The sequence below is a fragment of the Danio rerio genome, chromosome 9 (assembly GCF_052040795.2).
Source record: "Danio rerio strain M-AB ecotype USA chromosome 9, GRCz13ab, whole genome shotgun sequence".
Taxonomy (NCBI): domain Eukaryota; kingdom Metazoa; phylum Chordata; class Actinopteri; order Cypriniformes; family Danionidae; genus Danio; species Danio rerio.
Window position 1 is genome coordinate 6,876,392 of NC_141029.1, and position 26,073 is coordinate 6,902,464.

Sequence of the window (26,073 nt, forward strand, 5' to 3'; positions counted from 1 at the left end):
TATATATCACATTTACATAATGCTTTCAGCGTATACAGCTTGTCGCCCAGTTATAAGCAAAGTTACTCGGCAAATTAATGTTAGTGAGCAGCGTTCGTCTGACAGGTCCATCGATAGCACTTCCAATGTATATTGGAAAAGACGGAATGGCTAAGCATCCCCCCAAAATAGCTATAGGTCTATCTGTTACTCTGAGTGATTTTACAAGAGAGCAGTTAAAGGTCTGAAAGTCTTTGGATGCCTACAATTTTGGTCTGTGTGTTCATGTGCAAGAAATAATGTTCCATGATGACCAGATTCAACACTATGTAGTGCTAAACACAGAGGTTCTGCCTAGCCAAAGACAAGAAAAGAAGACAGAACTGTACAAACCCTGGGTAATCATCAACAGCAAACTGTACCTGTACGGCAGGGTATGTGAACTTTTTACATTTCATTCTAAGCCTTTAGCAGCCACAATTTAGTTCACCATATTTCACTGTTTTCGTTAAAATCATGAATGCAATCAAAATCGAGTAATGTGTATGATTCAGCATAGCCTGAACTTACCTGATATAAAATGAGAACTGTAGAGTCGAGCATTTTTAATTAGGTCCTCACTCCATTCAGCTCTATGATGGCCGTTTGCCAAAGACGTCTGCTGTTGGCGTAAAAAGCACTGTAATAAACGGTAAAATTTAGGTGTGAGTTGGAGGCGGTTGGAGATAAACTATGCAGAGCTGTGGCCCTCCAGGAATTGAGTTTGAGACCATTGCTCTATAGACATCTGAATAATCTGTATTCAATGTTTACTGACCAAACATTTAACAGAGGCCATTATTTTATAAGCTAGATTAAATATTATCACAAAAACATTGCAGACTTGTTAAAAATAAATATTTTATTTATTATGCAGATAATGTGACATAAAATAATAGTGTGTGTTGTGTATATTTGCTGATATGTCAATGTATTAACAGGCATTATTTCAGCTATCGACCACTCTGTTATACTGGCGTGGGTCAGACCAAAATGACCCAAAGTTCCAAGATCTATGTTTTTCCCACTTGCTCTCTTTTTTAAGACAGTAATAGTTCTCGTTGTTCTCATCATATATTTACTGTCATGTTTGCCTGTTAAATGTGTTTGTTGCATTTGTGCAACATTGTTATTTGTGGGACATTCTGCCAGAAACTTATTTTCACTTATAAAAGTGACAGGACCTGACCTTTTAAGCTTGTCATCCTTAAAAAAAAAAACATACAAAACAAGTTTAAAATCATACAATTCAATGATAGAACGCAACCTTGATCACTATCAACTTCTCCTCCATCAACTGATGTCACTTCTGAGTTGCCTAAAAGGTGTATTGCACGCATTTTATGTTAAATTTAATGCAAATGTGACAGGACTGACAGAAACATGGGGACAATTGTAAATTTGTATTATATATTTGTAGTATTTATTTATACCTCCATGTTTTTAATCAATTGATTAATTGAAGTTTTTTTTCTTCTACATAACACAACAATATAAATGTGAAGAAAGTAGCCATAAACAAATTCTACAAAAAAGTGTAGTAAATCATCAGTAATTTATTTGGCAATATTCATGTTTTACAAAACTGCAGAACATGTCAAATCTTTTCAACAGAAAATAAAAAAAATACTCAAAATATACATGAACATGTAAATTAATTTTACTTATTTTTCAGACAGCTGATGCGGTTTTCTTCAATCCTAAAATTACACTATAACAGGACATTTTATTTCTCAGGTACAGTTGAAGTGAGAATTATTACCCCCTTTAAATAGTTTTTTCTTTTTTAAATATTTCCCAAATGATGTTTAACAGAGGAAGGAAATTTTCACAGTATTTCTGATAATATTTTTCCTTATGGAGAAAGTCTTATTTGTTTTATTTCGGCTAGAATAAAAGGAGTTTTCAATTTTTTAAAACCTATTTTAAGGTCCAAATTATTAGCCCCTTTAGGCTATATTTATTTCCGATAGTCTACAGAACAAACCATCATTATACAATAACTTGGCTAATTACACTAACCTGCCTAATTAACCTAGTTAAGCCTTTAAATGTCACTTTAATATTGTTTACTGTCATCATGGCAAAGATAAAATAAATCAGTTAGTAGAAATTAGTTATTAAAACTATTATGATTAGAAATAAGTTCTCTCTCTAAATCTTCTCTCCGTTAAACAAAAAAATAAACAGGGGCGCTAATAATTCAGGAGGGCTAATATTTGTGACTTCAACTGTATATAATTCATAGGGTGACACAGGCAAAATTTACACCTGTTATGAAGATGATTCCCCCTCAGAATCCAATCAAAATTGGATTATGTTAAATACATGTGTAAAAAAAGGTTTAACAATGTTTTAAGCTTATCCACTTTCGGTCACTTTCATAATTAGTCGAAACACAATCAATCTAATTGTTTCCATGATGTAAACACAGTAATGTTTTTGAGACTTATTGAGCACACCAAAACAAGGTCTTCTTGCTTCATTGCACCAAACACACACACGTTAAACAAAATTACAGTTGTTAGTCACATCTGTTTCCAACCGCTTACTATTCTGTTTGCTTATAAGCTGCATACCTGATGGAATTAAAAGGAAGCACACCAATGTAATTTGAAGACAAATGGTTAGAAGAGGCTAATTTGAAAGCGGGAATAAATGGTAATGCAACTTTCCTGACTGATTGAAAATCAGTCAAGAAATCACTAAAAATGTGTATGTTAAAGGGTCAGTTCACCCAAAAATGTAAATTAAAACACATAAATCAAAAATAACAATTTTATATAACAGTTTCTTCTCCTAGCTGTCAGAACAGGGCATGTGTGTTCATAAGCCCTGTGCAATGACATATATCCCCTAGCATGTCTATGTGCATCTTCCTCTGTTTAAAACCAAGCACACTGTAAAACATGTCTGTTAATTAACAGTTTCTGTGTTTTGTGATTCACTAGTGCTTTCCGTTTCATTTACGGTTGTGAATTGCATTATGGGATGTTAATCTCTGCTCTGTTGACTTTTGATGTTGAAAATTCAACTCAGCAGTTTAACCAAGTAACATTTGCAATGCATAAGAAATAATATAGAGAGAAATGACTCTGTAAAACACACTGGCAGTTTATTACAGGCTTTTAACATATTGTAATATTGTAATATACAACACCTCCCTATACAATATATCACTTTAAACTAATAAAAATGTTAATAAAAGTCACTTTTCCGAACTTTTGAAGGTTAAAGGTTGTTGGAAGAAAGATCAAAGTCTCATAATGTAAAATGTCAAAATGTCAAAAGCTTAAATAAATAGGGGAAAATAAAAAACATGTATCACAAAATATGGAAAACTGCAAATTTATAGATTTTTATTACAGTGCACAGGGGCACTCAAGATAATACAGTTCATCAGAGATGTGTCTAAGCATGACACATAAATGTGCCCCATATGATGAGACTGAAGAGAAGAAATTGATAAATAAAATAGTTATTTTTGTTTTCTGTGCGCACAAATTGTCACCTTGGAATTGTAAGGTTCTATCTGCATTCTAAATGATTTTGAGATAATGAGCTTTAAAGTTTTTGCATTCCATAGCAAACAGAATATGTGTAACATTTGTTTTTTGCAATAAAAATTCTTAAATATAAACAACTTATAAAAAACATCCCATAATGTAAAAAGTTGTCATTTAATAAAAATATTTCAATAACTCAATTTTGACAAAATGCCAGATAGAACATTATAATTCTAAGGTGACGAAATGTATTCTTATAGCTTGAAAATGTTTTGATTGAACCACTGAATTCATGTGGTGTGATCTGAGTTTTTTTTTGTTTTGGTGGGGGGTATTTTTCCAGATTGAACCAGTCCAGAACCTTGCTGACAATGGAGGATGAGGGAGCTCTCAACTCTAAAACATCTTTATTTGATTTTAAAGGTCTCAGGGGTTCGAAATTACATAAGAGTGAAAATTAATAACAAATGTTAATTTTTGGGTGAACAAACACATGATGCCCTCCACAACACTGACCTGCCCAAAGAGTAACTGCCGAATCCTGCATGGGAGGCTTGTGCTCTACTGAGGATGCTAAAGACCACAGCCTCTACAATCTGTCAGTAGTGGATTATTTGATAACAGAGGTAAATCTGCGTTTACCTTCATTATACTCAACCCCTAAACCTCACTCCCATCCGGGTCATGGCACCAATCCAACCCTTCCTATTTTTCTTTGATCCACCATGAGTAAGATTCTAACTGGCGATCCTTGCACTACAGACCACATCCTCTACCATCTGATCAGAGAAGTGAGGTTTACCTGCACAGCTCTCACTAGCTGCCTCAGTTACAAAAAACATCATCTTTTATTCTTGGCTTTTCAATATTCAACAAGCTTTGGTGCAAATTCTAGACTGAAGACTGAGTCTCGCTGCTGCACACATAGATGTTGCTGGGCCTTATGCGCCTGCGACTTCGGCCAGGAATCTTTGGACACAGATGAAAGGTCTTGGGCATAAACTCCAGACAGGCCTCTCGAAACTTTCGGATTCTCCAGCAGTATATCACCGGGTTGAAGACCGCTTTTAGGTAGCTCAACCAAAGAGCCCCGATGCTCACTGGGTAAAATGCAGGGCTGAGGTAGAAGCGTCTGCTGAACACCGACAACAGACTCACCACTGTGTGTGGCAACCAGCACACGGAGAAGCCAATGAAAAGGATAAGGATGGTAGTGAAGGCTCTTGTTTTGAAACTCATGTCTATGTTGACTTGGGGCCGCTGTAAACCGGTTAAACCCAACTTGCTGACATGGCTGATTGCAACGCTGCCTTCACTAGTGTGATTGTGGATGCGCAGAGCATTCCGTCGAACCGTATTGAGAATACATAGGTATGAGTACAACATCACACCAAACGGCACAAAAAACACAGCGACTGCAAGCAGTACTGTGTAACCCCGGTCTGCCAGGGATTCGCTGTATCCCAGAATGCACTGTGGCACTTGTGCCCCAATCCCTGCTGTCCTCCAACCAACAAGAGATGGTAGGGACACGCAAAGCGACAGAGCCCATGATGCGCCAATGAGGATTTTTGCCCGATGTGGAGTCAGCTTGTCCTGCCGTTGAACAATAATGAGGAATCGATCAACGCTGATGATCAGAAGGATAGACACCCCTTCTAGAACAAACAGCCAATATAACATGACGGAAACACGACAGAATCCCATTCCAAAGCTCCAGTCCGTAGTTGCGAGAGTGACGGCGGTGAATGGCATGCATAGCAGTGACAGCATGATGTCAGAAAACGCCAGTGTGGCTAAGAGCAGATTTATAGCTGAACGCATTGCAGGCTTCTGATACACTATTAGACACACAATGCCATTGCCAAGGAAACCTATGGTGATCATGAAGATCATTATGGCAGCCAGTGCCACCCTGAGAGTGGTGGGCATGAGGGCAGTATCAGCCTCTTGCATCTCGGTTTCCGTTGGTTCGAGAAGGCCGCATGCCTCCAATGAGCTGCCATTACATGCAAACATGGCAGCTGTTACCAGGATTCATCCATCTAATGCTGGAAAGTTATAGCTAAACATTTCCCATGGTGCTTTGAGATTCCACCGAGTAGATAGCTCTCCACATTGAAGACATTGTAGAGATTTACCTGCAAGAGAAGAACATGAGTGTGAGTTTTGTCAACACCAATCTTCATTTATATTTCTATTCAAATGTTTAAGGCAGGGGTTACCAAACTTGTTCCTGGAAGGCTGGTGTCCTGCAGATTTTATCTCCAAGCTTAATCAAACACACCTGAATAAGTATACCTAGTCTTACTAGGTATACTTGAAACAACCAGGCAGGTGTTTTGAGGCAAGTTGGAGCTAAATCCTGCAGGGACACGGGCCCTCAAGGACTGAGATTGGTGACCCCTGGTTTAAGGTAACATTTTTACAAAACTAAATAAACTTTTTATTTAACTTCAAACTGAACAATAACTACAGTATACAGGCAACTATAACAATATCTGATTGATAATAAACATTATTATAGGCAAACCCTGCTTTAAATGCTTTGGATTTTTTAAGTTGGTTGGTTGTCAATGACTTTGTTGTGTATTATTTGGAAACCAAAAATGGTTCCAATGTCATTCCTCTGTATCATAGTTAAGGTGTGGATGTCCCTACTGATTATTAAAACTTTCTTTTAAAAGTTGTAATAGGGGCCAGCTAACGAAGGCCCAATCCCAATTCTATTTTTCTACCCCTTTCCCTTGGCCCTTAAAACAGAGTGTGAAGGGGAGGGTTTCAAAATTTACCCCTAAGAATTTCGACAGCGCTATAGCACCTGCTCACGTCATCAGATGACATTGTGATCTCTTGCTTCATATGAGATCAGACGATCGAGTGTCAGAATGTTGTGGGACTGCTATACAGGAGTAATGATTATGGTCGCTAAGTTTAGCGGTTTTTAGTTTAGTTTTTTAAAAGCATGATGGTAAAACACGAACACGGTTATGAATGTATTAAAACATGCTTGTTTGCTGTAAAAATTCATAATAATGACTAAAAATACTAATTTGTGGTCTCCTTACTTCCGGGTGCACCGATCCTGCCATTGTAACTGGTGTATTCTGGGAAATTTTCTTACACCTTGGTTTCGAGTGTGGTCCTGAAATATCTTCATTCGATGGGGTATCTACCCTTCCTCTTAGCTCTCCACCTTTAAGCTAAAAAGAATTGGGACACCCCTGCCCATTCACAGGAACAAGCAAAACGAGGGGTAGGGATAAGAAGAAGAATTGAAATTGGGCCGAAGTGCTGTACAGGTAAACCTCACTCCTCTGAATCACTGGTTTGATCCTAGCTCAGAACAAGATGTGTGCAATAGGACTGATGCCTTATATATGGGGGCTTGTCCGGGATGGGAGTGAGGTTTAGGGGGTGAGTGTAATAGAGGCTAGCTAGCGAAGTGCTGTGCAGGTAAATCCTCACTCCTCTGACCTCAAAAGGTGCTCTAGCGACAGATGCTAGAGGCCATGGTCTTTAGCCTTCTTGTTAGAGTAACCATCTCCCATACAAAGAATCGCTAGTTCAATCCCAGCTCAGAACAAGATGTGTGCAACAGGACCAGTGGCTTACATATGGGGGCTCGTCCGGGATGGGAGTGAGGTTTAGGGGGTGAGTGTAATAGAGGCTAGCTAAAGAAGTGCTGTGCAGGTAAATCCTCACTCCTCTGACCTCAAAAGGTGCTTTAGCGACAGATGCTAGAGGCCATGGTCCTTAGCCTCCTTGTTAGAGCAACCGACTCCCATGCAAAGAATCACTGGTACAATCCCAGCTTAGATCTAGTTGGGTACAGTAGGATCAGTAGGTTACATAGTCAGGGTTAAATCTGTACAATTAATAGGTCTTTATTTAGCAGGGATGCATCAAATTGATCAAAATAAAAATATTTATAATGTGCAATAAAAACTATTATTATTAGTATTATTAAACTATTATCTTTAAAGGTCACATGAAATGTTTGAATTTTTTTTTTCGATGTTTGACAATCTCAACTGAAAAACAAAGAGAGGGCAGGACATAAAGTAGCTCCTCCCCTTGTAAAAAACAGTCAACAGTGTTTTGTTTTATCACAGCTCTGCCTGTGAGAGTGGTTGAGCTCAAGCACATCAAATGAAAAGCGAATGAAAAGTGTCTTGATACTAGAGAGCATTTTGTTGGTCAAAATTTATGAGAAACTGTAGTATGAGTTGACTTAAAAAAAAAACAACAAAAAACACCCAATTAGGTAAAAGAGATAAACTGCAATTACATGTTTATATCGGTTTAATATCTTATAAATGTGAATTTTGTCATTGTTTTGTACCACAGCTTATAGATATCATTGATGACTAACATACAGATGCTAACATCTATACACATTATTTTACTTTCACTGGACCTTTAAATCATTGTGGTCAATTTCTACACCAAAATCTGAGGTTACACTCGTGGTTCTGGTTGTGAAGTTGACAGTGTAAGTATATATTGTGATGGAAATGATAGTTTTGAAACAGTATGATAGAGAGTAAGTTATTTTGTTTATTTTAGGTGATGATATGATTTTACCTATGCTTTTTCACACCAACTGAATTGATTAATCCATAAAGCACTTAATCATAGCAATATATTACTCTTTATGACTTATATTATAGTATATATTTAACAGTATACTTCAGGCATACTTATAATTTTTTTATTCTAAATATTTAAATTACTATATAAACATCTGTACAGCAATCTGTGTGCAGTCCAATATGAACAATTTGGTGACAACATCTACACGCCACAGTCATTGTGTTTACAGATGAAAGAGGCAATGATGCTCACTCTGACGATGCTAATGTTGCCATGGTGATTCCGGGCTGCTCTTTGCTAAAAAGAGTACAGATATACATTGCTTTCCAAATTATTATGCAAATGATATCTCTGATATTTCACTGATTTCCTACTTAGTCGATGCAAATGACAGTCAGTATAATTAGTTATGAATTGTATTTTAATGAACAAAGATCCCAATCATAACAATATCTATTTATTTTTTATCTAAATGCATTGTTCCAAATAATTATGAACAACATAATTTTAAAACATTTTTTTTATAAAGAATTGTAAACAAGTTTGTAAAGTACTGAAAAGGGTAATTTGTTAAATTAGTAGCAGGTCATATTTACTGAAATCAAAAGTTTTTTTTTTTTATCAAAAACATCCTAACATGGCAAGTTAAATGTTAAAATTGGACCCTATCTTTAATTTCACCTTTACAATTTTTTCATCCATTGAACATGTAGGTTTTTGGATAGTGTCTGCTTGAATTTCTTTGCAGGTTGTCCGAATGGCCTCCCAGAGCTGCTGTTTGGATGCCAACTGCCCCACCAACCTCAAAGATCTTTTGCTTGAGAATGCCCCAAAGATTCTCAATAGGGTTGATATCAGGAGAGGATGGTGGCCATTTTTGTACCATGAAAGAAAGTGGTCAGTTAGAAACTCGCCAAAGGCATCTTCACACATTCAGGCAACCTTAAGGGGTCTACCAGCTCTCTCTCCATGATTCCAGTCCAAAACAGTACTCTGCCACCTCCTTGTTGGTGGCCATCTACACAGGGCCTGAGCAAGCTGAACTGCCGCTCTAGTCAGAGGACGATCACGCCGCCCTCGACCCCAATGTGAAAACGAAAGTGACCGGTTATGAAAATAAATTGAGGTGTTGCGGACCTCTATTCAGCAGCCCTAAGCGCAGATATAACTGAGGACGCGCGGGTGCGGAAGGGAAGGAGGTGTCGCCGACGCTGCCCTCTCTATACTGCTGCCCTATGCGCGAAAATAACTGAGGACGCGCAGGTGTCGCGGACCTCTAATCTGCCTCCCTACGCTCGGATTTAACTGAGGACACGCGGTGCTGATGGAGGTGTCACTGACGCTACCCTGCCCTCTCTATTCTGTCGCCTATGCGCGAATATATCTGAGGAAGCAGGTGGTGAGGGAGGTGTCGCGGACATAACTGAGGACGCAGGTGGTAAGGGGGTGTTGCAGACTCCGCCCTCTCTATACTGCCACCCTAGGCGGCCCCCTAGGTAGCCTCTATGGACGCGCCGGCCCTGCATCTACAAACCATCCCCTCAGCACTCATCAGTAACCAGGACTGTATGAAAATTAGTTGTTATGTATCTCTTGGCCAACAGCAACCATTTGTTCTTGTGATCATTAGTTAGTGGTGGCCGAATAGTAGGTTTATGTACAATAGTAAGCCTCTGGAGGAACCTACATATTGAGGTTTGTGGGACTCTAGAGGTCTCAAATATCTATCTGCTGCTAGGTAATGGTATATTAGCAGCTGCTCCCTTAATCCGATTAATTTGTCAAGCTGAGACCTTTCTCATTTTGCTTTTATTTGCACAAACCCGTCTGTGCTTTAAATCAGCCACCAATCTCTGCACAGCATGATGATCACATTTAAGTTTGCACGACATGTTTTGAAAATGTTTTCATATTTGTCCAAGGCATTGCACTATTTGATGCTTTTCGACAGGAGAGAGATCCTTTTTCTTTCCCATATTGCTTGAAACCTGTTGCCTGCCTAATAATGCGGGACTTCCTTCTTAAGTAGTTTTTCCTTTCATTGGGCTCATCTGGCAAACTTATTTTCACAGGTGTCTGAGATCCAAAGGTTACGAGACACAATCCTATCCATGACTGTATTTGAAAAACCAAATATCTAATGTTTATGACACTTACGTACAATTTGCATAGTAATTTGAAACGCAGCGTAAAGGTGATTCCACAAATTTATCACACAGCTCTGAGAAAAGACCAGAAGAGCTGTAAGACACGCAGAAGGACACTGTTACCCTTGCTAATTTTAGAAACATAGTTCTCATTGTATTTCTAGAAGTCATTATGGTCTGGCATTGGTTAGTGAAAGATCTTTTCTTCTGGTTCTGTTCCATTTATCAAATTCAGTAGGACATTGGACATTATTTGATATTATTAACAGAATTTGCTGTTGTGTTGCTAATAAGCAAGATGGTGTAGTGAACGGCTGCCATGGTGTTAAGCTTTTACATTATTTTGCCTTTTTTTGTTTGTTCAGAGTTTAGTACGCTTGTACTTTTTGTACTGTCTGTTCTGGAAGCTCCTATCACTAAGACAAATTCCTTGTGTGTGCTAGCACACTTGGCAATGAATGTCTTTCTGATTCTGATTATGGTGGGACACTCTGAGGTCATTTTAATTCATCATGTTGCTGTAAATGTTGGTCTAGTCTATTTAAAAAAAAAACCTCCTATGTAACAATTGCAGTCTCTTCACATCCCGAGCAATCATTAAATTTAGTGGTAATATAAAATAGGACCAAGTAGTAGGACCAAGAAAAAAAATCATCCAATTAGTGTCTATATGTCACACCCTGTGCCAGAGTCTCAGAAAATATAAATAAATAGGAATAAACTATAAGAAAATCTGTCAGTGATTTATGTAAACCATATGTTCATTAACCTTAAGTTTTTTTGTTCCAGCTGTTTTGAGCCTCAGTCTGCATGCAGGTGCTTTATATACTCTTGTCTGAATTGCTAATCCATATAAGATGATGATTATGTTAAACGTTCAAGATATGGCTCGATAAAAGGCTATATTTCAGCACTTTGAAAATGGACAGTGACTAGGTAACATGTAAAGGAAGTTCTTACACAATCATGTTATGTTCATTCTTGGGAAATGCATGTGGAATTGCAATTAGTGTTTGCAACCTTACAGAGCTGTTTTAAGAGCCAAGATGGATGGAGTAGTGTATGGTTTGCTGATAGTCACTATGTGGTAGAATGAAGGCTGCAATGTCAGCAAGGAGTTGGCAGAGTCTTGATTTTGGCTGGAATTATGGGGAGAGAGCTGTGAAAATGACCTCAGCAAAGTATAGAGAGTTTGAGTATATATAGCCTTCCATAGCAAAATCATCTTCATGTATGACAACGCACCACCTCATCTCATGCTGCAAACAATATCTTTGTGCCATTGGCTGCTACTGTGTGAACAGAAAAGAAGATAAACTTATGGCGTGGCCACCATCCTTCCCTGACCTCAACCCTATTGAGAACCTTTGGAGGATCCTAGTTGGCATTCAAATAGCAGCTCTGGGAGGCTATTTTACAACCTGCAAAGAAATTTAAGCAAAAACTATCCAAAACAGTTAATATATATATATATATATATATATATATATATATATATATATATATATATATATATATATATATATATATATATATATATATATATATATATATTTTTTTTTTTTTTTTTTTTCAAACACTTATACAAAATGATTTGGAAAAATCTATTATGAGTGTTTTTTTGTTATTAATACTTATCATTTGGAGGTTTGTTCAGAAAAATTGTAATCATATCCAAAGATGACTTGAAATTACAATATACTGACTGTTATTTGCATCTACTAATTGCAATCAAAAACATATAATTTGTTAATAATTTGGAACGCAGACACAGATCTGGCAATGTATAACTATATTATTATTTGAATAAATAATTTACTTTGCATGATTCATTGACATTAAAGAAAATAATAACTCTCTCTGCATTACCTTAAACATTATCAGCATTTCTTTTATGAATGTCCTTTTCAAATGAGTTGAATAATTTCATAGATCTAGAAACCAGATGAAGTTTTACTTCTTTTAGGTTTTATTACAAGCTCAACACATTGGCCAAAAATAAAACAACTAAAAACAAAAATATGTAATAATTTTTTACTGTACTTTAAAAGGGCAATTCATCCAAAATAAATATGTAATCGCAATTTTTTTATAATAGCATGTTGTGTTAAATAATAATAATAAAAAATTGGAAATAATAAAGGTCATATAAGTTGTATACTCTTGAAGTCAGAATTATTAAACCCCTTGAATTATTACCCCCCCCTGTTTATTTTTCCCCCAATTTTTTATTTAATGGAAATAATTTTTTTTCAACACATGTCTAAACATAATAGTTTTAATAACTAATTTCTAATAACTGATTTATTTAAAATAATATTTGACTAGATATTTTTCAAGACGCTTCTATTCACAGCTTAAAGTGACATGTAAAGGCTTAACCAGGTTAATTAGGTTAACTAGGCAGGTTAGGGTAATTAGGCAAATTATTGTATAACGATGGTTTGTTCTGTATATTATGGAAAAAAATATAGCTTAAAGGGGCTAATATTTTTTACCTTAAAATGGTTTTTAAAAAATTCAAAACTGATTTTATTCCAGCCAAAATAATACAAATAAGACTTTCTCTAGAAGGAAAAATATTATCAGACATACTGTTAAAATTTCCTTGCTCTGTTAAACATCATTTGGGAAATATTTAAAAAATAAATAAACAAAAGGGGGGTTTAACAATTCTGATTTCAACTGTATATGAACAGGTATGTATTTATATTATTTTAAATAAATAATTTTAGTATTATTTGATATTTCCACACAACAATAAATAGTAGTTATTATTATAACAATATGCAATATGCTATAATCATATTATTGTTGCTTTCCAACCTGTTCAGTATATGTTTACATTATTGCACAAGTTAATTTCAAACAATTTTAGGTTACATTGTTACAAGCTATTTACTTCTGGACGTGTGAACACATTTGATGTAAGATCGAATGCTTATTTAAAAAGTGCTTATATTAATGTTGATATGGGGGCAGTTGACTCTCTAGAATAAAAACACTAGTAGCCTACAGCCAATACTACATCGAATGTGTGGTCAATCTCAAATATCAAACAAACAAAACAAAAGCGCTCTTATTAAATCATAAAACAATAACAGCATCCTTGGCAGTACAGGTTGTCCATATAGGCTATGCATTTGATATAAATACGCTTCCATAATGGTTTACAAATGCAGCAAAACACCCAGAATTAGAATCGTACGATATGAAACGCAAACGAAATATTGTGAAAATGCCTAAACGGGATGTGCATGACAATTAGCATCACTATCGCACCCTTGTGATTTATGCACTGATCGCACGATTCGTGTCAATGATGCAACATTACATTGCTCACGTGCACTCGATCGCGCGCTCATCAGATGTGATTCACACAGGCGGATTGTGCGGTGGGTTTACCTCTTATGTCAACAGAAGTCCGTGTGTTTGTTGGGCGGTGAGCCGTAAAATATCCACACTGGTAAAGGACAAGCTGTTGTAGCTGCTGCCGTTGTTGTTATTTTTTACACGATGTCTATTGTTTCCAGTAAAGCGATTTCTTGCTGCATGAAACACATCCGTCGGGGTGTGGAGCTCTCGAGGTGTGACAACGAAAGACAGTCAATCACTGAACTGAAAGCTTCATCCTTGAGGTACACAAATGACAAGTTGTATCAGACCCCATTGACGTACACACTTAATAATAAAGCACAATGGTTCCTCTGAAAACCCTCGTGTCAGCATGAGGTGTTTGCTGCTATTTGAGTTAGCTTCACACTGATTTGGGTGTATGAAGCAGCTACTTGAAGGGTTAGTTCATTCAACAACAAACATTTCCTCACCATTTCCTTAAGTGATTCTTAACTTTAATGAATTTCATTATCCTGTTGAAGAAAATATTCTGAAGATTGTTTGGGAAAACAATGCACATTGTAGGGCAAAACAATATGGAAGTCAATAGTTATGTTTCTATCCAAAGATGTGAACTAGACTTGAGCGCAAAACTGAAACATAACATAAATAATTTGCAAAATAAAAGCAGTATTTCTAAATAATAAGTCAAAGAGAACTAAATCATCACTTCATGATAAATAAATTGGCAGCAAATATTGAAATTGGCAGTACTTTATTTTCCTACTTATTTTTTTTTATATTCTATTTTTGTGAACATCTGACCTGATGCCCTGAACAGATAAAATGTACCAGAGAAGAGTTCCTCTTCACAGATTATACACTACCTGACAAAAGTCCTGCCATCGATCCCAGTTGTAAACGAAACATATAATAATAACTTGACTTCTAGTTGATCATTTGAAAAAGTGGCAGAAGGTGGATTTTTCAGATAAATGATCTGTTGAACTGCATCACACTCATCACAAATACTGCTGAAGACCAACTGGAACCTACATGAACTTACGATACGCATAGAAATCAGTCAAGTTTGGTGAAGGAATAATCATGGTTTGGGGTTACATTCAGTATGGGGGCATGTGAGAGATCTGCAGAGTGGATGGCAACATCAACACCTTCAGGTATCAAGTCATTTGATTACATTACATTACAAACCACAGAAGAGGGTGAATTCTTCAGCAGGATAGCCCTCCTCTTCATACTTCAGCCTTCACATCAAAGATCCTGAAAGCAATAGAAAAGGGGACATTGCCCCCTCAGAAAGCATTGCCCCCTTTTTATTTGAACTGACTGTTCTTGCTGTCTTGTATGGTGACCTTAAGTGTCAAGAAAAGCACCTTTCAAAAAAAATGCATTATTATTTATTTATTTATTTATTTATTTTTTATCATCACATGAACTGTTAAAACAAAATCACATGGCCTTTTTGATAAAATTCAAAAAAAAAAAATTTATTAAATTCACATCAATTGTCGTAGTTTATGCATTGATATTGCAAAATATGCAGATAAATTGGTGGATGTAAACAATGGTTGTTTTTTCCCCAACATTCTTCAGTTTGTGCTCAGCAGAAGAAAGAACCTCAACAGGTTTGGAACAAGTAGAGGGTGAATAAGCCATAACAGAATTTTTGTTTTGGGGGAACTAAATAGTTAGCTAGTAGTTTATAAAGTATGGATAGAAAAAAAACTAAAAAAATTTAATACATACTAATTTCATGCACAACTTAGATTTTCGAGGTCAGAAGTTCAGTTTAATTTAGCAGGAATGTATTAAATGAGATAAAATTTTTGTAAGTCTGTTTATACAAAACAACACATATTACAGTTTCCAAAATATTAAATACACAACTAATGATAATTAGAAATTTGTTAATTAGAGTAATGTATGAAGGATCGTGCGATTTGGAAGAAAATATAGGCGAATACACAAATAAAAAACATTTTAAAAATGTAAAGGAAAGCAAGTAATATTTATTGAAACAATATTTCAGAAAATTCTTTATTTTACTATTAATGACTGTATTCCCAAATAAATTAGCACACGCTTTGAATGATAAAGTACATGTAAAAATATGTCCAAATCCAGATTTTTTTGTGTTTATAAATCCTATGTGTATGTAGAGTAGTGCGCAATATAAATGATGACATATTTCTCAGAAGAACTTTAAATTAACACAAGATGGCGGCATTGTCCAGCTGTTAAATGAACAGTAAATACATTTGTTTACACTTGTATGAAGAGAAATTCCGTTCACAGTTTAGCAGTGAACTGCATCAACGAAACAAGGAACTTGACGAGTTCTATTTTGTAAACCTGTCTTTGCTCATAGAATTTCATCATCCTTCTGGCGATGACTTCTCTTTACTGAAGGTGTTTACTGGCACAAGTGGGACAGCCTGATAATAACCCGAGATCCACCAATAGCAAACCACAACCATTAAATTATTCAATCAACTTCCAACATGTTTGCAGGAAAACGTCAAGTTATTTATTGCAGACTATTTAAGGTGGTTTAATCAGTTAAGTCTAAGATTGTTATCGGTTTCACTCGTCAGGCTATTGTTTGGTTTAATAAGTAATACATACTACTCTTATGGTGCTTTAATGTTGCATTTTTCTTTGTTCTACAGAAGAAAGAAAGGTTTGAAATGAGACTAAAGTTAGTGGTAACAAGTCTATTCAACAATCAAACTAATTATGCCATGTTAAACGAGCAAACATGATTGTGGATGACTGTTGACCATGATGATGACTGATCCTGCATTATGGTCAGAGTGGAATTAAGATGGGCACATGCGCTGACAAAAATGATTCATTGGATTTACTCCATCTTTTAAGGTAAGTGGTGGCAAACAATTTATATGGTCTGGATTTAAGGCAAGCCAAGTTTATTTATATAGCGCATTTCATACACAGTGGCAATTCAAAGTACTTTACATAAACAAGAATAAAAGAAACAAGTAAAATAAAAATAAAAACAAATAATAAAAATGAGTAAAAAAAAAACATAAAAACAGGTAAAATGTGATATATACGAATGAAGAAGAAGAGAAAAACAATAGTAGTGCAATCTGTCGGACGCAGCACAGTGCTCATTCAGTAAAGGCACAGCTAAACAGATGTGTTAAGGAAAGAAATTAAATTGAGTAATGTTCAACTTATAGGCTGTAGGAACTCTTAACATATCTTCATGTTTACTTTGAGTAAGACTTTATCCAGATGGAAGCAGCACAAGTTTTAACCTTCAGAAAAAAATGTCAGTGGTAGAGTAACTTTAACTATGAATTCTGATGATGCTTTGGGTGGGTTACCAGGTACAACCCTCCCCATCTCCTGCCTTCAGAACTATGGACATATAGAAATGCCTATAATCTTAATGGTATTTATGCTTTAAGGAATGTCACAATTAGTTTCCAGATAAAAAATTATATATATATATATATATATATATATATATATATATATATATATATATATATATATATATATATATATATATATATATTTTTTTTTCTTTCTGGTTGGCAACCCTTTGTAAGTCTACATCTACACTAATACAGATTTTAAAAAGTGTTTTAGTCTAAAAATGCTTTGCATACTCACAATTGTGTTCAATCATTTCACAATATTGATAATCCACACTGAAACAACTGAAAACACTTTCATCTATGTACTGTACATGCTTTACGATGAAATACACATTGAGCTGCATTTTTACATATGCCGTTTGTTTACTTTCCTGCTCCTTTAAATATTGCAGCAATTTATTGAGGAAAAGCTAATTTTTTAAAATGGACTGAAAGTGGGCTGTTGCTGCAATTTAAGAGTATTACGTTGCAAAAGCAAACAAGAATATAGATGGCAAGACTTTCCAAAATAACAGCTTTAAATAAGCATTGCGTGTTCTTTGAAAAAAAGCAATCTGGAGAATGTACAATCTAATATTAAATTTTAACATCGCTGTCAAAACGAGAGCAGCCAAAACAAGAGCAGCCAAAACAACTGCAGTACAATGTTGTTCACCATTTTAGCTGAATTGGTCACGTGACTAAAAATGCATCATTGTTTTCGAAATGCTTTATTATCACACTCCACACTGCAGCAATATATATATATATATATATATATATATATATATATATATATATATATATATATATATATATATATATATATATATATATCATTTTAGAGGCAAAATTTCAGATGGAATTTAGAGGTTTTTGCAGCTAAACTTCATATATATATATATATATATATATATATATATATATATATATATATATATATATATAAGCTTGGTTAATTAGGTTAACTAGGCAAGTTGGGGTAATTAGGCAAGTTATTGTATAATGATGGTTTGTTCTGTAGACTATCAAAAATAAATATAGCTTAAAGGGGTTAATAATTCTGATGTTTTTTAAAAAGTTAAAAACTTATTTTATTCTAGTCGAAATAAAACAAATAAGACTTTCTCATTCATTCATTCATTCATTCATTCACTTTTTTTTCAGCAAAGTCCCTTTATTAATCCGGGGTCGCCACAGGGAAATGAACCGGCAACTTATCCAGCATGTTTTACGCAGCTGATGCCCCTCCAACTGCAACCCATCTCTGGGAAATAAGACTTTCTTCAGAAGAAAAAATATTATCAGGCATACTGTGAAAATTTCCTTGCTCTGTTAATCATCATTTGGGAAATATTAAAAAAAAAAAAAAAAAAAACCAATATATATATATATATATATATATATATATATATATATATATATATATATATATATATATATATATATATATATATATATATATATATTATGGCTTTACAATATATCAATTTTATTGATATCGCAATGTGTGTATCCACAATAGTCACATCACAAGGACCTGCAATGTTCAATTGGGATTGTATTTGATATAATATATTGATATATAATATATTGATATATTTAAATATGCAATAAATACATATTTTTAAGGGATGTGACAGTATTAGCATATCAAGAGAGTTTAAAGCATTCAGGCACTAGAAATTGTACCATTTGAATCTTTAATAGAAAAATATTTTATTCAATTAATACAATAAAGAAGCAATGTAGTGCTATTTTACATTTTATGATTCAAATTCTGTACCTAATCTTTCCAAATAGAGTGATTTAGTTGGGTGAAATTGTATTCATATTGCAATTTTTATATTATGCACAACATTGTCATTTATACATAGTACATTTACTCATATACATCCTTCTCACGCTTACCAGCTGACCGATTACCTCTGTCAATCGTTGCTTTTGAAAACACTATCGATTGGGTTTAGGCAAGGAGAAGGGTGGGTTAGTCGATTGGTCAGTCAGTCAGTTGACAGCAGCCTCTGGTGGATTTACATGAGAACAGCAGGTTGAATGGCACTCGCGAGAGAAATTTGAGATTTTAAAAAGCGTAAACAGCAGCATCTGGTGGACTTGTAAAAACAAAAACTTAAAAAAAAAAAACCGTAGCTCCTGGGACGCATTTGGTGCTTTCCACAAATGTATATAGGGGTACATTTTCAGAATGAGCCTTGATTATACACTTTGTAGAGCGTTTTCAAAAATAGATGTCTTATATGTGCCTATAAACACAGGCCAAATTGGAGAAAAAAACAAGTGATTAAAAAAAATTATTAGTGTAGACATGGTGTATATAAAGTAATTACTTAAGTGCTGAAATCCAAAAGGTGATATTTTTAACCTTACCATGTTGTGTGAATATAACATCTTTAATACACACCTTCTCCTGTGTGTGAGGTGACTACAAAGGCGCACTTGTCTAAATTGGCATCAAAACCAGCAGTGTGATGTGACCATCAAGCGTTACAGAGCACACAGGCGTACAGGTATGCGGATCACGCAGACTGACGCTGCGAGAGCTCATCTCCCTGTCAATTACCTCTCAGATGTTTGCTCTAATGCCATCTCAACAGAGCTGCTCTAATCCCCCAAACCTGCACTCCAAAAAGCGAATTCGAGGAACAAAATATTGTTTTCTTTTTCACTCTCACAAGAGTTTTTTCTAATAAAGCAGTTTTTCATGTATCGCATACACAAAATAGCATCAAAAGAATGAAAGGGGAGAAATATTTAAAGACACACACAGAATCACATCTTTTCACATTTATGAATTCCTATAGAACCCCCAAAAACAATACAGACTATTTAACATTACAAAATATATAAAAAACTAAATATACACTGAAAGTACTGTGCATTATAAGTAATACAATACAATAATCATAAAAGTAATAAAAATGCGTAAACAAAATTCCAGAGTATCACATTTGTTAACATATTTCACTTTATCTACTTATTAGTAAACTACAAAAGAGGACCATATCATAACTTGTTTTAGTGAAAGTGGGGTGAAAAAAAAAAAAAACTTGCTGAAAATTTGTCATTTAATATATATTTATTTTGTAATACAACCTCAAATCAGAAAAAGTTAGGACAGTATGGAAACCGCTAAATAAATAAATAAATAAATAAATAAATAAAGAAGTGATTTCTAAATTGACTTTGACTTGTATATTTTATTGCAGACAATACAACAGCACAGTGTTCCTCATGATTTATATATATATATATATATATATATATATATATATATATATATATATATATATATATATATATATATATATATATAGTTGAAGTCAGAATTATTAGCCCCCCTTTGAATTTCTTTTTAAAATATTTTCCAAATTATGTTTACTAGATCAAGGAAATTTTCACAGTATGTCTGATAGTATTTTTTCTTCTAGAGAAAGTCTTATTTGTTTTATTTCAGCTAGAATAAAAGCAGTTTTTAGTTTTTTAAACACCATTTTAAGGTCAATATTATTATTATTAGCCCCTTTAGACATTTTTTTCCCCGATAGTCTTCAGAACAAACCATCAAAAATATAAAAATTCAGGAGGGCTAATAATTCAGACTTCAAATGTGTATATATATATATATATATATATATATATATATATATATATATATATATATATATATATATATATATATATATATATATATATACATATAAACATATTTCAATTTTGGTTCTTGCAACACATTTCTAAAAACGTTGCAACAGTAAAGCATTTACCACTTTGTAATGTTGCCATTTCTTTTCACAACACTTAAAAGACATTTAGGTACTAAAGACACCAAGTGGTAAAGTGTTTCAGGTGTAATTTTGTCATATTCTTCCTGCAAACGTGTCTTAAGGTGGGCAACAGTGTGGGGTTTTTGTTATCACATTTTGTGCTTTAAAATGCGCCATAGATTCACTATTGGAGACAGTCCGGGACTGCAGGCAGGCCATTCAAGTACCTGTATCCCCTTCCTCCTCAGTCTGGACTTTGTAATGTGTGCAGAATGTGATCTTGTTAAAATATGCATGGGCGTCACTGGAATAGAAGGCCAAATATTGGGCTCCATAACATCTGCTCTTCTGCATTAATAGTGCCATCACAGAAGTGCAAGTTACCTTTGCCAAGGGCACTGACACAACCCAGTACCATGACAGACCCAGGCTTTTGAACTTGTTGCTGGAAACAGTCTGGATGGTCCTTTTCTTCTTTGGTCTGGAGCACACAGTGTCTATTTCTCCCAAAAAAAATACTTGAAATACTGATTCATCTGACCCAAAGAAGTCGGTTGTGCTTCTAGACACTGTTAACATAGGGTTTCCTTTTGGCACAGTACAGTTTTCACAGGCATTCTTTGATGTAACTGTGTATTGTGGTACTTGACAAAGGTTTTCCAAAGTAGTCCTGAGCCCATGTGGTGATTGTCTAAATGACGATTCTTGAAGCAGTGTTGCCTGAGGGATCAAACATCAAGGTAGTTCAGGCTTGCGCCCTTGTCCTTTACGCACTAAAATTCCTCCAGATTCCTTGAATCTTTTAATTATGTTATGCATTGTTAAAGGTGAAGTATTCCAATGTCTTCCTATCTTTACTTTGATGAACATTGTTTTTAAATATTTCAATAATTTAGCCACGTATTTGTTGGCAAACTGGCGATCCTCGGCCCACCTTTGCTTCTGATCTCAGCCCATCTTAGCTTTACTAGATCTTTCTTGGATGTTGCTCTTGTATGAGATCATAAATACAATCGGCTGTTGACATCAACTGTTTCAAATCACATCATTTAACCAATTTACCTGATTACTAGCCCTAAACTGCTTCGCTTTTATTGGCTAGACAAAACATGACATATTTTGTGTTTATATTGTCTGCAATTAAATACAAGTCAAAGTAAATTTGGAAATCACTACTTTCTTTTTTATTTTTGTTTCCCATACTGCCCCAACCTTTTCTGATTCGAGGTTGTAAATAAAATTACTTTTTGTAAAAGTGTCCGCCTGTCTGTCCTTTTATTTGTCTGCATCCAAATAACCTCAATCACTCAAAATGTCGAAAATATAATTAGTAATGGACTAAATAACAGCCATCTCATACTCTCAGGCCCCATTACACCTGCAATGCCTGCCCATGCGTTTGTATCTGAATTAGCCAAGATCGCCTACTGTACGAAGTTGTTCTGTAAGAAAAAAAGGTGAAAACCGGATGAGAAGCACTGTGCTGTAGAGACGTAGGTTCACGAATTGAAACGAGGCTTGATATCTAAGATTAATCCAGCAGTAGGTGGAGATCCAAACTCCTACACTTACATCTGTCTCTCATCTGGTGCTCATTTATCAGTTCTCTTCACAGCCCCTGCCAGAAGACAAACGTCTCTCTCTCTTTCTCTCAGGTGTGGGTGAAAAAGAGGAGAGCTAAAGGTATTAGTCAGCCTTTTGCGCCATCTAATCTGCCATCTTCATCAGCGCGGCTCCCAAACCCAGTCACTGGCTGACAGCTGCGTCCCTATGACAACTGTCCCTCTAGAGTTTGACCGCAACCCAGCCACTTAACACGTCCGCCCTCACGGGGCCCTAATGGACAGGTGCCCGTTCCTTCCCTTCTCTCCAGCTCTTGAGGTGCCATTACACCTCCTGCTGTTTTAACACTGTCCCTTTTCCCTGCCATCATACATCTGGCAGAGTCACTTTCACTTAGACACGCCCCCTCCTAACGAGTCCATTCATTAGCAGCCAGCGGGTAAAGGGAGAAAACGACTTGAGGCGACGAGAAATCGAAACAAATCGGCGGGCCGTATCAATTAGGGGCAATATTTCTGCACTCTAATTGCAGATGTGATTAGAGCGCTGGCCGAGGAAGTGTAATTCACCATTTAACAAACCACTGAAGGGACACCTGCCTGTTGTGGATGCGTGGGTTAATCATTCCTGAACTCTCGCAGCTTGTTTTCACGGTTAAAGGACATATGCAGACATCTTTGCCCTCGGCTGGAAACTCATTAATGACTTAACCTGTAGCGCAATCTCAAACAGAGGAACCATGACCGGGTACATCCATGTGAAAACTTGACTTTCACAGTTCAAAGCCTAAACACCTTGAAAGGTATAGTTTATCCAGAGATGAATTCCTTTCGTTATTTACTCACCCTAGTGTCATCGTAAACCTGCTCGACTTGCTTTATCTTTTTGCTGCCTCAATAAGAGGTTTAAATTTTATGCCTCATTCACACTAGCAGTGACTTTGTAGCTGCCTGCACCTCTGGGTGGCGACATGCTGCAAATGCAGGTCTGTGTAGAGTAGGTCTACAGCACAGAGAAAACAACCGGCCTCTAAACAAGCTTGAGTCATGAACATGATGAGCTGATCATGTGAGCTTTACTGGTGCTCCTATTGGCTGGCACTCAAGAAAGTTGCTCTTAGTTTGGATAAAGTTGAAGTATTCTCAACTTAGTTGTGTCGCTCGACACGCCCACGCGTAGACGGAGGTTGCCAGAAGTTGCTCACTCTCCATTGAAAGAATGGTCACTTGTTGCTTTGCCACTGCGCGTCGCTCGTAATGTGAATGAGGCTTTAGTTATAGGAATTGCTGTTGGACAATATTATCTGTCTGCAGACTTTAAGAGAGGGACGTAACATGAAGGGGGTGTAACTTGTAGTAGAGACGTAACTTGAAGTCATTGAGGTCCCACTGAACCATACAAGATCTCACAACAAATTTTTGTCGGCAAGATAGTGGAATTAATACTTTGCGAAGAACATTTTCAGTTTTTGTGTTTCCTCCAAAAATATCCACAACAATTAAATTAATTCATTTAGCAACTTCACATGCTGACTTCTTTAACTGTTTTGTCATGACAGTTAGCCTACTCTGTTTTACCCACTATTGTTTCAAATAACAGTACAATGGCAAGAGCATTAAGTATGGAAGTCTCCACAACAGTTGTACGGTATGTGCACAGTGGAGTAGGTGTAGACATTATTAACTGTGATGGGTAGGTTTAGGTGTGGAGTTTGTGGAGGGCCACAGCTCTGCATAATTTAGCTCCAACCACCTCCAACTCACACCTGCTTAATACTTACTAGTAGTCTTGATCACCTTTATTAGTTGTATCAGCAGTTTGATTAGGGTTGGAGCAAAACTGTGCAGAGCTGCGGCCCTCCAGAAATCGAGTTTGAGACCTGTGGTGTAGTTGTACATAACTGATCGGTAGGTTTAGGTATGCAGTAGGTGTAGACATTAATAACTGTGATGAGTAGGTTTGGGGTTGGGGCAGGTGTAGACATTAATGACTGATGGTTGGGTTTTGGTTGGGGCAGGTGTAGACAATTATAACTGATGGTTAGATTTAGGTATGGAGCAGGTGTGGACGTTAATAACTGTGATGTTTGGGTTTGAGGTTGGGGCAGGTGTAGACCTTAATAACTGTGATGCTTGGGTTTGGGGTTGGGACATATGTAGACGTTAATAGCTGTGATGGTTTGGGGTTAGGGTTGGGGCAGATGTAGACCTTAATAACTGTAATGGTTGGGTTTGGGGTTGGGGCAGGTGTAGACATTAATAACTGTGATGGTATGGAGTTGGGGCAGGTGTAGACGTTAATAACTGATGGTTTGGGGTTGGGGCAGGTGTAGACATTAATAACTGTGATGGTTTGGAGTTGGGGCAGGTGTAGACATTAATAACTGATGGTTTGGGGTTGGGGCAGGTGTAGACATTAATAACTGTGATGGTTTGGGGTTGGGGCAGGTGTAGACATTAATAACTGTGATGGTTTGGAGTTGGGGCAGGTGTAGACGTTAATAACTGATGGTTTGGGGTTGGGGCAGGTGTAGACATTAATAACTGTGATGGTTTGGAGTTGGGGCAGGTGTAGACATTAATAACTGATGGTTTGGGGTTGGGGCAGGTGTAGATGTTAATAACTGATGGTTTGGGGTTGGGGCAGGTGTAGACATTAATAACTGTGATGGTTTGGAGTTGGGGCAGGTGTAGACGTTAATAACTTATGGTTTGGGGTTGGGGCAGGTGTAGACATTAATAACTGTGATGGTTTGGAGTTGGGGCAGGTGTAGACGTTAATAACTGATGATTTGGGGTTGGGGCAGGTGTAGACATTAATAACTGTGATGGTTTGGAGTTGGGGCAGGTGTAGACGTTAATAACTGATGGTTTGGGGTTGGGGCAGGTGTAGACATTAATAACTGTGATGGTTTGGAGTTGGGGCAGGTGTAGACATTAATAACTGATGGTTTGGGGTTGGGGCAGGTGTAGACATTAATAACTGTGATGGTTTGGAGTTGGGGCAGGTGTAGACGTTAATAACTGATGGTTTGGGGTTGGGGCAGGTGTAGACATTAATAACTGTGATGGTTTGGAGTTGGGGCAGGTGTAGACGTTAATAACTGATGGTTTGGGGTTGGGGCAGGTGTAGACATTAATAACTGTCATGGTTGGATTTGGGGTAAGAGTAGGTGTGGATATTAATAGCTGATGGTTGGATTTGGGGTTGAGGCAGGTGTAGACATTAATAACTGTGATGGGTAGCTTTGTTGTTGGGGCAGGTGTAGACGTTAATAACTGTGATGGGTAAGTTTGGGGTTGGGGCAAGTGTAGACATCAATAACTGGTATGGTTGGGTTTAGGTATGGAGTAGGTGTAGACATTAATAACTTTGATGGGTAGATTTAGGTATGGAGTAGGTGTAGACATTAAAACTGTGATTGATGGGTTTGGGGTTGGGCCAGGTGTAAACGTTAATAACTGTGATGGGTACCGCAGCATCATGTTGACAACATAGATTTGACATGTGAATCTCATTGAATTACAGTTATTCCTTTACTAAAACTCATGCCCACTTCATGCTACACCCCTACTCCGCAGACGGTCCCTACTCCTTTTGGCGGAAACTGAAAGAGCTTTCACAAAAGAAGAACTTAGTCAAAGGAAAAAGCCACCAGGCCCGGTTCTTCAATAACTGGAACATTTTGCTGGTTGCTTTTGCACCATCACTA

General features: G+C 36.3%; 1 protein-coding gene and 2 long non-coding RNA genes across 3 annotated transcripts in view; 2 read left to right on the forward strand and 1 right to left on the reverse strand.

Annotated features, from left to right (window-relative positions):
• The window catches only part of LOC147842240 (uncharacterized), a 1,176,585-nt gene that overhangs the window by 1,083,800 nt on the left and 66,712 nt on the right, over nucleotides 1-26,073 (forward strand). The gene's annotated exons all lie outside the window — the stretch shown is intronic.
• On the reverse strand, nucleotides 1,555-13,861 carry gpr45 (G protein-coupled receptor 45). The gene is made up of 2 exons (XM_087267466.1): nucleotides 13,673-13,861; nucleotides 1,555-5,665 (listed from the first exon to the last, which is right to left on the reverse strand). The coding sequence occupies exon 2, from the start codon at nucleotides 5,541-5,543 to the stop codon at nucleotides 4,416-4,418; it is 1,128 nt and encodes a 375-aa protein (XP_087123592.1). The 5' UTR covers nucleotides 5,544-5,665; nucleotides 13,673-13,861; the 3' UTR covers nucleotides 1,555-4,415.
• The window catches only part of LOC141376063 (uncharacterized), a 37,145-nt gene continuing 24,871 nt past the window's right edge, over nucleotides 13,800-26,073 (forward strand). The window contains exon 1 of the long non-coding RNA XR_015499114.1: nucleotides 13,800-13,905. This is a non-coding gene — a long non-coding RNA (uncharacterized LOC141376063). The remainder of the gene's footprint in view (nucleotides 13,906-26,073) is intronic.